At 38.4% G+C, this 13,840-nt stretch overlaps 2 protein-coding genes across 2 annotated transcripts; both read left to right on the top strand.

The window, feature by feature from the left end:
* The first annotated feature begins 3,892 nt into the window (after positions 1-3,892).
* Positions 3,893-5,160, top strand: foxq1a (forkhead box Q1a). Its single transcript, XM_035670981.1, has one exon. The coding sequence runs from the start codon at positions 4,038-4,040 to the stop codon at positions 4,869-4,871; it is 834 nt and encodes a 277-aa protein (XP_035526874.1). The 5' UTR covers positions 3,893-4,037; the 3' UTR covers positions 4,872-5,160.
* Positions 5,161-6,546: 1,386 nt separating this feature from the next.
* foxf2a (forkhead box F2a) lies at positions 6,547-9,561 on the top strand. Its single transcript, XM_035670940.1, has 2 exons — positions 6,547-7,817; positions 9,039-9,561. The coding sequence occupies exons 1-2, from the start codon at positions 6,848-6,850 to the stop codon at positions 9,209-9,211; spliced, it is 1,143 nt and encodes a 380-aa protein (XP_035526833.1). The 5' UTR covers positions 6,547-6,847; the 3' UTR covers positions 9,212-9,561.
* Positions 9,562-13,840: the final 4,279 nt, after the last annotated feature.

Below are 13,840 nucleotides of genomic sequence, written 5' to 3'. Positions count from 1 at the left end.
ATTACATTTTATTTTACAAGTTTAAGTTTTAAAACTTTTGATAAATGAGAAATTATAATCGGACTGTGTTGTACTAGAGACCTTTCTTTTCTTATTTTGAATCTTTGATAGAGTTATTATGGTTTCCGAAGTGGTGCCCTCATACTAAGAACTTAAATGCTGGAAAAAGAGATTACATTTCTGTCCTTCTCCACCTTTTGATAACCACTCTAGCTTGAATTTTTTATTGTTTCTTCAATACATTTTTTTCTTTCCCTTTTGTTTGGCAGCTCAACCACTTTACCTCTTAAGTGACCAAAATAGAAATTTTCCAGAGCAGCGACAGGCAGGGGCCTGCTTTCATTCCTTTTCCCATCAGGAGACATAAGAGAAATTGAACTTTGTTTAATGTTTCATGCATCTCACGGAGCACCTATATTCAAACAAATTAAACGGTAAATAAAGTGACAAAAAAATTAGGTAGTTACAGGTGAAAAGACAGATGTGTGCATTCAGAGGGTGGGACCAGATATACATGAAGAAACACGTGGAGCCAAACATAAATGAAGAAACTGATGATGACTAAGAACACGCTCATGTTTGTCCAAAAGCATAATGCTCCAGTTAAATACTGAGACACTGGTAACATGTTTCAAAACAGAGATGTCAAAATACTATAATTAGTGGCTGAAGAAATATTTTGAGGTGGAATGGATGTATTGTACAGCGACAATAAACATGTCTGTCATAAATAACATGAAGTAATGCCTGCAATTAACCTGAAATTCAGTTTCTATTTTGAACCTTTTGAACACATCCCAACCTCGGAAGCCACTTGATCTTTCTGCTTACAGCAACATAATCTTCTGCAAAACATCTGAACATCTCAAATTATTTGCTGTCTCGCACGCAAAAGCTTTTTGTTTGCATAGAGCGAGAGAGAGTCAAGCCTTGAGCGGGAGTTATGCAAAATAAATCCTCGTCAGGTTGACATCTTCACAGGGTTATTTTTAGACATCTTGTGGAATTCACTGCAACAGTTTACTTTACTGAAATGCTAAGCAGGGTTTAAATACTTTTCTCAAGATAATTTTTTTTAAAGTGTGTCATAATCTGTCCTGCTATGTAAAACTACAATGAACTAAATATTTGGCTCCCTAAAAAAAGAAAGATTATATTACCTGAAATGTACATGTAAAAAACGTTTCCGAGGCTTGAGACACTGTTTGCTTAATGTAAAGAAAATACACAAACCAGTTTGCAAAGAACCACTGGGACCAGCAGTGTATCTCTATCTATAACACTTCTTTTTATTTTCATTAAATCATGATGGCTGACTTGTGTTTACTCAACAGTATGACACTACCATGACAGGAGGATTACTCAGTCAACAGTGGGTTTTGTTTGATATGATCAACATATGGACACATACTTCAACTCAACATGAATCCACATCACACAACATTTGTTGCTTCCTGTGCTGCATTTAGCCACAGCCTTATTCTTTACACCTGCAGTCAACTAAGAATATTTATTCTCCTTCCTTGTGCCTTCCAACAAATGACTGGAAAACTATTTTCCTTCACAAACAACTACAGACAGCGGGAACATATTAGAAGTCATGGGCTTGTGACTGTGTCTCTTTCATGAGTTACCGCTGAGCCCAGTCACCTCCCAGTATACTGTTATCTGATTGTCAGAAACTACAGGGCTCCGATGTTATGAGCTACATACACCGAGTTCTCTTGAAACTACTGTATGTGTGTAGACAGGCATAACTGTAGTTACTGTATTTACAAATCTGTGCATGCAATTTGTTATGCTGGCATCAGTTTGTGATTCTTGAACTAAACACTGAACCAACAAATCACTGAATTGCGTTAGAAACAATAAGGGTGATTAGTCACTGAAGTCTGACTACATGCCTCATAGTGTTCCTCATTCCAACATATCAACAAGTGATACCTCAAAGCCAAAGTCAGAGTTACAAAGACAGTATACTGCACCTAAATACACATTTGCATCTGAAATGTCTGTGACAGGAGATATGGAGCTGGACAGAGTGTACATGCTGCCCAAAGATTGATGCCCTTATTTGACTGCTCATACTACAACATTCCTCATGCTGTACTTTCCTCATGGCTTACAGGTGTGTGCTTTAAAAACTGAGCTAATAAAAACTGAAAGCTCTTATCTCTATTCTAGATCTAGTGTCTGCAGAAAGGCTCATCAATCTCACAACACTGATCTTGACATAACAATACAGACACATATCTAAACACTTTTTTTTCATATGTCTGCCAAGAATCTGAGCTTTCACAGATATACTTGTATATGTGTGGCCTATAGTTTTATACTATTGTAGCTACTAAAACAAGCTAATTCCCTGGTGTTTGTAAAAAGTGTCTTATTAAAAAGTGGTAACTGTTTTCATCATACACCTATACATATTCATCCCTTGTTCCACCTCTAAAGCCATAACAGATAGGGTTTATTAAGTAGATCCTGATGTGCACAAGAACACACACAGACACATGATGGCCTCACAAGCTGCTACATGCAGTGACCAGAATGAAGGCATGGTATTTGAGCTCTTGCCATTGTGTGGTTAGCTTACAAGGATCCAGGCTTTCAAAATAGTGACGTCACCCCGGATTGTGTGTCACACACAACACAAACAGATTATAACCTGAGAATCAAAACATTCACACCAGTGCAAACATGTGTAACCTACATGCAAAACAACAACAACAAAAAAAAAACAGCTTGAAAAGTACAGTTTGCATAAACAAAAGTTAAACCACTTGTCACAGTAACAACACATCAGTGGCTGGTATGATGTCAACATTGGTTTCCAGGTGGTGCATGAGGATATTATTTTCCCATTTGTCTATTTGGTGACACTGTAGCAGCACAACCAATGAAAGAACTGATTTGGTTTAATTATTTGCAGGAAATAAGATAATAACCCCCAATTATACAAATATGGGTTGTTGAGTTCAACGTGACTGCCAGATGAACCTGCAGGGAATGACTGGGCGGAGAACATATCCGGGCTCTAAATGAGAAAGAAACAGTGACATTAAAGGCATAATATAGAGTTCAAAAGTGTGTTCACCTGTTGGTCTTGTTGTCATAATCCCACCTTTTCTTTGAAATCACATCACAAGTGGCACCTCCTGTTCCAAAGTCATCCAGGACCTCAAGGCATTTCGTTCTGAAAGAGGATAAATCACAAGAAGTAGATCTGTTAGGTCAATTCACTATCTTGGCACTGAGCAACAGGAAGGTCCCACTATTTGTTTAAAGAGAGAGAAACACAATAACAATGGTTTCTAGGTGGGCTGTTAAATTGGCAAGTTCACTCCAAAGCAGAGTACTTTGATGTGAGAGATCTTGAGAGCATGTGAGGGAGCATCATATACCACAGAGTATAGAAAATATTACAGTGTAACTTGGAAAAAAAAAAATTTCAGTGTAATTAGGATGAACATAATTTCAGTCCCTGTATGAGAGGATAAATCTGGCTGAAATTGACTAGTGATACTGAACTAGCTGCAGGCACCACACCTTTAAATACAAAGGGAACCTACGCCACCTGGTTGTCTCAGGTGAAATAGTCCTAAGGTGTCTGCCAGATCACATTTCACAGGTGGGAGAGTAATAAAGCTGCACTTAATGCTGTTTTCACTGTAAAATCATCTGTTGCTTTGCTAAATACTATATCATTGGGAAGTGATTAACCTTTTATTATGATCACAGTTTTATTATAGACTCTCATGCACGCAATGTGAACATGTTTTGTGATGCTCCAAATCTTTTGAAATAATTTAACTCCGCCCTCTTGGGTTGGTCCTCCTGAGGTGAGCCGGCTATAAATTGCGGCTCACACACATCTGTAGGTGAGTGTGGCTTCAGTACTCCGGCAGGTATGGTAGCTCAAATGGACTTCATTGGATTCAAGTCGTCCTGACGCACACAAGGTCCGGGCTTTACGCGGAGAGCTGTATTGGTCTTACACAGCACTATAAACGAGGAGAACTCATCAAAAAACAACAATGAAGCTGGAGGTATTGTGTGGAAGCCACTATGACATGAGACACTTTGAGATGTCCTGTGATGCAGAGGGGAGTGTGCGCTCTCCTCTTTCTGCTGAGGAGGAGCTGGGGTCGGATGGGGACTGCGTGGCGCACAGCCCTCCACCTGTTACTCCATGCACCGGCACCAAATCCAAGCCGTACACGCGGAGACCCAAACCTCCGTTCTCGTACATCGCCCTCATCGCCATGGCCATCCGGGACTCTCCCTCTGGGCGCCTGACTCTGGCGGAAATAAACGACTATCTGATGAAGAAGTTTCCGTTCTTCAGAGGAAGCTACACCGGCTGGAGGAACTCGGTTCGACACAACTTGTCTCTGAACGACTGCTTTCTCAAAGTGCTCCGGGACCCATCCAGACCTTGGGGGAAGGACAATTATTGGATGCTCAACCCTCACAGCGAATACACCTTTGCTGATGGGGTGTTCCGGCGCAGAAGAAAGCGCATTGATAAAAAGTTCAGCAGGAAGCCAGAGGTGTCCGAGCTCTCGGAGGGGCCGCAGAGCGTTCAGCAGTCTGCATCCGCCACCAAGACTGATTCATGTGTCAAGTTTACCAGTTCATTTGCCATAGACAACATCCTTAGCAAGCCGTTCAAGAGGGACTCACACAAAGAACATTTACCAGTCCGCCCTGCCTTCACCTGGCCCTGCTACACTGAACTACTCATGCCCCATTCAAATACACCTGCCTCATTTTCATATGTCAAGACAATCTGGCACAGGGACTGTGCTGCGCATGTGTCAACCGCCTATGACGGTGGGCTGCTCTCACACTGGAGATATCAGCAGTAAATTCGGAGTCTTTTTTTATTTTTTTATTTGATGATTAAAAATCATCACTGTGCACTGATGATGGACTGTGGTGGCGAGGTGTTACACGTTATTACTTTTATACATCTGGTCATTTCCCCCTTGAAGCATCATCAGATTTGATATTTTATACACAGTTCTTTGTTGTAAATGTTGCTGAACTGACCATTAACTCGTTGTTTGTTTAAGAAACGTGTTGAAAATATGCACTTTTGACTGTTTTGTGTCTCTTTCTTTAAAAAATGTGCTCTTTACAACTAAATAAAAAAAAACTAAGAAGTGATGGTCTTCGTTTTCTATTGTTATTATTGTTATTATTATTATTGCTGTTATTGTTATAGTTATTATTGTATACTAATAATAATTATTGCTCTTATTAAATTACAAAGCAGTTAGTGGTTCTGGTGGAGCCAAATGAACTGACACTTGACCTGTGCCAATGCAGTAATGTTTAACGGGGCGTGTGTTCATGTGACTCCACCTTGCAAAATTCTTTCTCTGCAAGAGCCTGCTGCATACACCAGCCTCTTCCTATATGTAAACGCCTCATGCCTTTGCAGCCTGTCATGGCGTCCATATTTTGTAGAGATTTCTCCTCAATTGATTGAGGAAGAAGAGCATCTGCTCCACTAGAAAAATCCAATACTAACAACATCATCAACAATTAAATAAAATTGCCAAAAAATTGAATTAAACAATAATAAGAATGCAGCCAAATCCCCTTATAAGTAGGTCTATTTACTTTTCAGTGTTCATGAAGTTCGCTGCTGCCGGATAGGGGCATCCAATATTTATGTTTTCTGTCTGGCTCTGCAAATAGCTGTCGCCTCAGTCACCACACATGCGCAGGAAGGGGTTTATACAAATGGTGCATCCTGAGCAAAGTCAACTAGAATCCACAATAGGAAGAAATGTCTTCCAAGCAGGCCCATTCTTCTGAGGTTAGAAAGTAAATTTCCTTTAAACCAGCTGTGCATCCTGGTCGTCGCAGCGGGGTTACAGGTTTGATGTTGCTGGTATTCTGGGTAGATTGTGTTGTAAAACTGGACACGCGCGGCCATGCGTAAAACTCCACTAAGGCACACAAAAAAATGGGCATTTACAGTAGTAAACTTTGCACAAAAGATATTCAAATATTTCGTTATCGGAATCTTTTTTATTTAAGGCTTCATTTAGAGTTTCTAATCACTTCATTTCTCCAGGGATGTAACCCAGGCTCAAAGATGTAAACTGACACTTGTGCGCTGTGTGTGGTACCTTGGCACGCTCTGATGGAAAAAGCATGCTTTCTCTCATGTCAGAGTCCTACCACTGAACAGATCCCCAACAAATGAACCGAACTCCTTCTCCCTGTGCACCTTTACAAAATAACACCACCAGCAGGCACTGCCACTGTTTGCAGGAACATGGACAAAGGGGGTTTTAATGTGTTTGAAACTGTGTGACTTTACAGTTTTATCGTGGCTTAGAAAGTGATCGTTATCAAATACTTGTCTGACAAATGTATTCAGAGGTGTTGTGAGTCGTGGGAGGAGATTTGTCTTACTCCACTGCGCTGTGTCCGGCTTCTAGTCTGGATCCTCGCCAGATGGGGAGGGAGTAGTTCCTGGCGATTTCTTGGAGGGATTTTGGGGGGGATAGAAGGGCAGAGAGAGATTTAAGAATTGATAGGTGGTCGAGTTGTGTTTGGCCGGGTGGATATGCGCAAGCAAAGTCGAGGAGCTTTAGTCCCCCTCTCTTATGGGATTATTGCCAGCGATGGACAGAGAGAGGAAGGAGGAACAACGTCTGGCGTTTCTTGATTTTCACGGTTATAAACGCGCAGAGCATCTCAGAGGGAAACTGACCTTTTAATCATCGCATTAGGGAACATTTAATAACGTTTGAAGGTGAGAAAAGTTGTTTGGCCGGGTGTTATAGAGACACCGCAGTGAAGGGACCCAAAAAGAGGCGCAACCATGACGACCGAGAGCTCCAAGCAACATTTGGATCCATCCAATCCTCTGCGCTCCAGTCCTACAGCCGGTGCTCTGGACGCAGCTCTGCTGAGCGCACAGCCGGTGATGGAGAGCGCACAGAATGCATCGACCAAATGGAAGAAGGGAAACTCTGGCTTGAGGCGCCCCGAAAAGCCTCCCTACTCGTATATAGCCCTCATTGTGATGGCAATTCAAAGTGCACCGAGCAAAAGACTCACTTTGAGTGAAATCTATCAGTTCCTGCAGGCCCGCTTCCCTTTCTTCAGGGGATCATACCAGGGATGGAAAAACTCTGTCAGACACAATCTGTCTCTGAACGAGTGTTTTATAAAGCTGCCCAAGGGTCTCGGCAGACCTGGAAAGGGGCACTACTGGACCATCGACCCGAGTAGTGAGTTTATGTTCGAGGAGGGCTCCTTTCGTCGCAGACCCCGGGGGTTCCGTAGGAAATGCCAAGCTTTGAAACCCATGTACAGGATGATGAATGGTATCGGGTTCGGTGCGTCCATGCTGCCGCAAAACTTTGATTTCCAGTCACCTTCAGGCTCATTAGCATGTCATAACAGCTATAACATAGACCTGATGGGTAACACTGTGCCAGGTGCCTTCGAGGGACTCGGAGGGGGACACCACGTGCCACACATGTCATCAGGATCAGGGTCTTCGTACATGGCCGCTTGTCAGGTGTCCTCCAACGTGGACTATTGCCCTGACAGCAGCAGCAGCCCCCTGCAGTCCCCCCAAGCCATGGTAGGCACTTTGGACTGTCAGTCTCCTTATTCGAATGCAGCCTCACACTGGAGTTCACCTGGTGTGTCTTCATACATCAAACAGCAGTCGCTGGCATCGAGCAGTCCCACTTCTTCTGCTCTGCACACGGGAATGTCATCTTACTCTCTGGATCAAGGCTATCTGCACCACAATGCACGAGATTCCTCTGAGATTTCAGGTAGAGCCTCACTGTATAGCCCTGCGCTATATTTTGTATTTTCTGGTTCCTGTCTGCAACATGATGAGTCATAATGTTTGTGGTTACCATTAAACTGTATGAAATAGCAGTCACCGCTCTTTGTGAATATTTAGTTTTTTATTGTATTGGATAGGTAATGTATACAGAAAATGCACTGGCGTATTTGACTAAAATATTAATGTTAACCAATTTAGACCTTGGTTTTTTCATTTTTTATTTTTATTTTTTATTTTATACATCATCAAATTATGTGTGTATAATTTTAGGTGCCCCATGCAGCTTTGTGTTTAATTTCAGTTTCTTACCATTTTATTTCATTTTCACCCAAGCTGTCTTTTGAGGGCTCTGTGTTATAGATTGTATATATAATAGGCACACGTCAATGAAACAACAATTACTTTTATTTGTACAACTCCATAAAGACCTTTATTAACATGAGACACACATAATGCAGATATTTACAGTAGTATTGTCTTACTGCTTATTCTGTTAATAATGTTTTATTGCCGTTTAATGCACATAACAAAAGAAAAACGGTGCAACATCTTACTAAACCAGCTATATGGATGTTTTACAACTAGTGGATTTAATAATGGTTAATAAATAATTTACTATTGTTTAATAGATCCACTATAAGCTACTAATAGGTCTAAGTATTTGGTTGCCAAGTTGTGAAAAATCCACTTGGCTCCACCAAGTGACATGCTTTAGTTATTTTATTTTAGTTATTTTTAACAAAATGCTTATTTAATCATGAAGTGTAACCCCAACTTATTAGCATTTAACTGCAGACTCAATTAATTAGTGTAGACCAAAAAAAACCACATAAACACAGAATAAAACATTTATTCTTGCAGACTTACTGGTTAATTAGAAAGTATACACATTTATAACTGTTGCAAATAAAAATACAAAGGATAAACAACAGCCAGAGGATTTTTTGCAACGTATAAATAAGTTGTTATATTGAATTACTGATCGTTAAAATTAAGATTTATAACCATTAATAAAGCCATTAAATACAACCTAAAAACGCCATGTAAGTGGTATCAACACATTTTACACATAGCACACATTAATAAACTTTTATTTCTCAAGCAGTTGGAATAAAAATAATAGATATTAACCACAACAATAAATAAATAAACAAATAAATTAAAGAATTTCTTATTTGACCTGCTGTGTCCTGTGTGTTTACAGTGGGACTGTCTCGGTATTCCAGCCACTCAGCTCCTGTGTGTGACAGGAAGGACTTCGTTTTGAACCTAAACGGAATCTCTTCTCTTCATCCCAGCACCGGCAGCTCTTACTATCATCAGCTTCATCACCATCACCAGAGCGTCTATCAGGACGTGAAGCCGTGTGTCATGTGACAAACCCCCCAAAGGGAGAGCTGTCAAGAACTCTTCTGCTAAATTCAATCCAATTTCATCAGAATCTTTGGTAAAAAAAATAAAAAATAAAATTGCATTTCCTTCCTGCTTCAGTCTCGAAGCAGAGACAGTTCTCCTCAGCGACATTTGTTAACCGGTTAATGATGATTATGATGTGAGGACTTTCACACTCTCGTTACATGACTTTAGCCACATGGATGAGCACTATCAACATTTTTACTGCAAAAATACATAACGTACACGTACCTGAAATTATCTTTATTCATGCATCTAATTTTGTTTTCTTGAAGTTGGTGAAATTGTCGCTGTTTTCCTGCAGAAAGCCATTAAAGAGATTTATTTTTAAGAACTGGGAAGTGTTTAATGTCTTATCAACATGTTATATTAATGTTTTTTTATTAATTTTATTAAAACCGCAGTCCCCTTTTCTCGTTCTTTCTTTTTTTCTTTCTTTCTGCTTCATATAGTATTATTTTCATTATATCACTCACAGTGACACCCACAGTGCAGTTTGTGGGCGATTTCATTGACTTCCACCATTCCCCTTTTGGTAAATGGCCACTTCTTTGATTTACGACCAAAATATTTATGCTTTAAGTTACAAAATTCACGTTTTACATTATTAATATGCACCTCTCAGAGACACTGTCATTACATTAAGACCATCACGGAATCTCAATTGATTAATAAGTACTTTCTTTAAAAAACGTCGTGTCTTATTTTCACACTGAAAGAGATGCACTGAACGTATCTAACATATGGACAAGGGAATGATTTAGTTTTTCATTTAAACGAATACAATTTTGTGTTATAAAGACTAGTTTTAAACGATTTAAAAGAAAGTAATCCTTCTCTGAGGCTCTTCAGACGCTCAGGATAATTTAAATGTAATTTGTGTTTTATATAATAAAATATGAGACCTATATTATTATAGTGTAATGGTTGTTATTAGATACATTTTTAATGAGAAAGACAAAAGGCGCATTCAATATACAACTATGAAATACAAAAAGCTTTAATTCTTGTTTAGTCCTGTTGGCTTTCATGTGACTGTACCGCCACCTGGTGGTAATTGCCTTAATTGAAAGTTGAAGAACTCCAATTATATTTAATGTATGCATCTGTGTTATGGAACATTTTGCTAAAGAGATTGTTGTGTTGCATACACAAATACATGCATTGTGGTGAAATGTAAGTGCCTCTCTGATATGGGCCCTGACAGTGGTGTTACAGGAGATACAATCTAACAAAATGCATGAGTTGGACTTGATGAATCAAGTTCTGACTGCTTATAAACTCTGGAAAATGGATCTGTTTTTTCCTTTGAGGTTTGTTTATCTTCCAATAACAATTTTTCCGTTTAACAGCAAGACAACCCAATGTTGCAAATGTAATTTTCCTTTTCAGTTGTGTCTCCTACTATCCACAGTAGCACATTCATAAACATCATGAAGGATCTCTGTAAGAGCATTTTTTGCCACTGACCAGAGGGAGTTCACTGCAGGACATCCCCACAGAGTGTAACAGGGTGTCTCTTTATATACGTATACACACTATTCAGGATTTCCCTTGCATAGGGTATAGATTCTATATCTGTCACGTTTTGATATTATTATTATTATATTAGTATTCCTTATTGTTTGCCAAGTGACTGCTGTGGAAAGGGGACTTCCTATATCCCCCCAGCAAAGTTATGCTAGTGAGTTACACAGAGCTGTAGAAAGCTGTAGAAAGGCCGACAAGTTTATAAATACCAAAGACCAATCCTTTAATGGCAACAGTATCCGCTAATTTATCGTCTACAGTCTCTATTGCTATTAGAACCCATTTTAGATGTAATTATGGAGTATATTTGTTGGTGAGATAAGAAGGAGGCATCATTTAAGTTATACTATTCCTTCTAGGAAGAGTCACAGATGTTTGATTAAAAAAGATTTTAACATAGACGTATGTTTTCATTGTGTGAATTTGTATCCATTTTGGCTTTTGAAGGGGGGAATTTTGTAATCACACCAAAAAAAGGGCAGCTGATTCAAATCAAAATGCTTGCAACAGATGGTACGTACAAGTCCATTAAACATAGTTTGTTCAGAATAAGTCACGTTCTTTTCATTTATTCATGCTGTAATCAGTCTGACACACATTAAACATCCGATGTGCAGCAGTCTGCGCTGCCTTTTGAGCTCTAAATATTATCTTTTTATAAGTCTAATAATGAGTTCAGGTCTGAGAGGTCATGTAGAACCTGGCACAGTATAATAGAGTTGCATATTTATGTTACATTGGTAATATATACAGTTCGCATACAAATAATGTCACTGTTGACAATGGAAACGGGCGTCATTTCCCATCATTTTAAGAGCGAGAACAGGCTGGTTGTTAAAAGATTGAAAGCTTTTTAATGTCCCTGCTGTCCATGGTGCTGAAGTATGAATACGTTTGAGATTTTAGAAAACTATATTCCCCAAATTAGAAAATCTAAATTAATGAAAGGACTAGTATTTTGCACACTTATTGTTACAATGACTAAATTGTACAGTCAGCTTTCACCGCTTTTAGTTTGCTGCATTATTTGTGATACATATTACAGAGGAAGTATGTTTGAGAAAGTAAATGTTACATGATACAAGGATACAAGGTTATTTAACTGAGATTATCCATCAACCATGACCCACTGAAACTTGTCATGTTACAAATCATTGTAACACCTCTTCAGTGAGTCAGTAATTAACTGGGAATGGCTGCTGGTCCTTTTTGGATCTGGTTTATGTTTAGCATTGAAAATAGAAACTGCACAAATGTTCACAAGCCCAAATCATTTATAGATTTTATAGTTTTAATTTTTTATTTCTGTCTCAGATGTTTGGTGCTTTATATCTTATATTGTTTGTTTTACCCAATGCTTAATGCTTTTTTATTCTTTGTACTTGGTACTGCTGGGATTTGATCCCTGATTTTAATGTTGATAGATATTATTCTTCCAGATTATTTTCAATGCTAATAAACATTAATAGCCATACAGGAAAAAGATCACACTGAAGAAGAAACTTTGTCCAAAAGATTTACCAGTTTAATTTAACTAAAAAGATTCATACGGGGACCCTGCGCTGGTCTGGGTGTGTTTAGCTGTAAAAACAAAACAAAAGTCTTCCTCTAAACACTGCTCATAAATAGTCTTACACAAAGTCTACATACCATGACCTGTGTCATTATTTTAATGTGGTGCATTCACACCGTTAGAATATGTGCCCATGTGGGAAAACACAGGAGTTATAAAAGGGCCTAGACACAATATCTGTTTTACAAACATAAAACTCTGCAACAAAACATTTCATAAAATGCTCATTAATTGTAAAGAATTGTAATGAATTATAATAAATTGTTGAGCATAATCTTGTTACACCCACACTCTCACATAATGGATGGCAGGTTATCGTACAATGCATGCATCATATTATACAGTGGTGGAAAGTAACATTTACAAGTACATTAACTTAAGAACAATTTCAATAGTTTTATCTTACTTGACTAGTGAGTCAATGTTTTGGCTTTATACCTCTACTCCACTACATCTCAGATGCAAATATTGTATGTTTTACTCTACTACATTTAATCAGTAACTTTAGTTACTAGTTACTTTTCAGATTCAGATTAAAATGACAAAATATAATCAACAAGTATTATATCATGATGTATTATCATAAGGTCAGACTTTATTGATTCACAAGGTACACAGCCTTATAAAAAGTAATTAATATCTGCTCAACTCTAACCATCTGCAAAATTAAAGTGATGTAATGCATCAATAATTATAAACCAGTAATATAATATAGTACATTATTCTGAAATGGGCCAATCTGCATGATGAGCACTTCGACTTTTGGGACTCTAAGTGTCTTCTGAATGGCCACTTTATTACATTTAAGTATCTCTCAACATAAACTGTCAGGTAAATATATATCTATTATTCAAGGTCATGGTTTTCCCATATCTAATAACTGGTGGCCCCTTTCTCATAAATAATGAACCTGTGTCCCGTCAGGATAACTGGAGAGAGTGCATATTACTGATTTCAGACTGTAGTACTGAAACAGACCGTGAGGTGGCAGTAGTGTCTTAATAATGTTGTTCAAACTCTTTGCCTCCTATGGTACAATGGATCAAACACACACACACACACACACACAAACCATACAAAGTGATAGATGTTAACTATAAATTAATCTCAATAGTGTTTATAATTTATACAATTTATGATTTAGGTCAACATCAATTCAACCCCCAAATAAACGACTAATGGATGGGTTTGGTTTGGTTCAGTGGCTTTGGTCCAAATGTCAATAAGTGTGTCCAATAAATGACTTTCAAATTAATAATAGCATTGTGTCAGTTATCAATTATTTCTTCATTTGTATCCAGAAATGCAGGTTTGGAAATTGGGTGACACTTTATAATACAGGTACAATTCATATATTTAAGTAATGCTTAACTAATGCATGACTCACAATGATTTAATGTTTGAATGAAGACAGGATGTATCATGAATTCTTACTGCAAATGATCTGTATGACTTTCTGTGATTTGTTCACACTTAATAGATCATCAGTT

This window comes from Morone saxatilis, unplaced genomic scaffold (assembly GCF_004916995.1).
Source record: "Morone saxatilis isolate NCDOM2014 unplaced genomic scaffold, NCSU_SB_2.0 Contig23, whole genome shotgun sequence".
NCBI classification, from domain to species: Eukaryota; Metazoa; Chordata; class Actinopteri; family Moronidae; genus Morone; species Morone saxatilis.
This window is presented reverse-complemented; position numbering and strand designations above follow the sequence as displayed.

Excerpts from the sequence above, each read along its gene's own strand:
- foxq1a (XM_035670981.1), top strand. The coding sequence starts at position 4,038 with ATGAAGCTGGAGGTATTGTGTGGAAGCCACTATGACATGAGACACTTT.
- foxf2a (XM_035670940.1), top strand. The coding sequence starts at position 6,848 with ATGACGACCGAGAGCTCCAAGCAACATTTGGATCCATCCAATCCTCTG. Across the intron at positions 7,818-9,038 it reads AGATTCCTCTGAGATTTCAG|TGGGACTGTCTCGGTATTCC; the intron begins GTAGAGCCTCAC and ends GTGTGTTTACAG.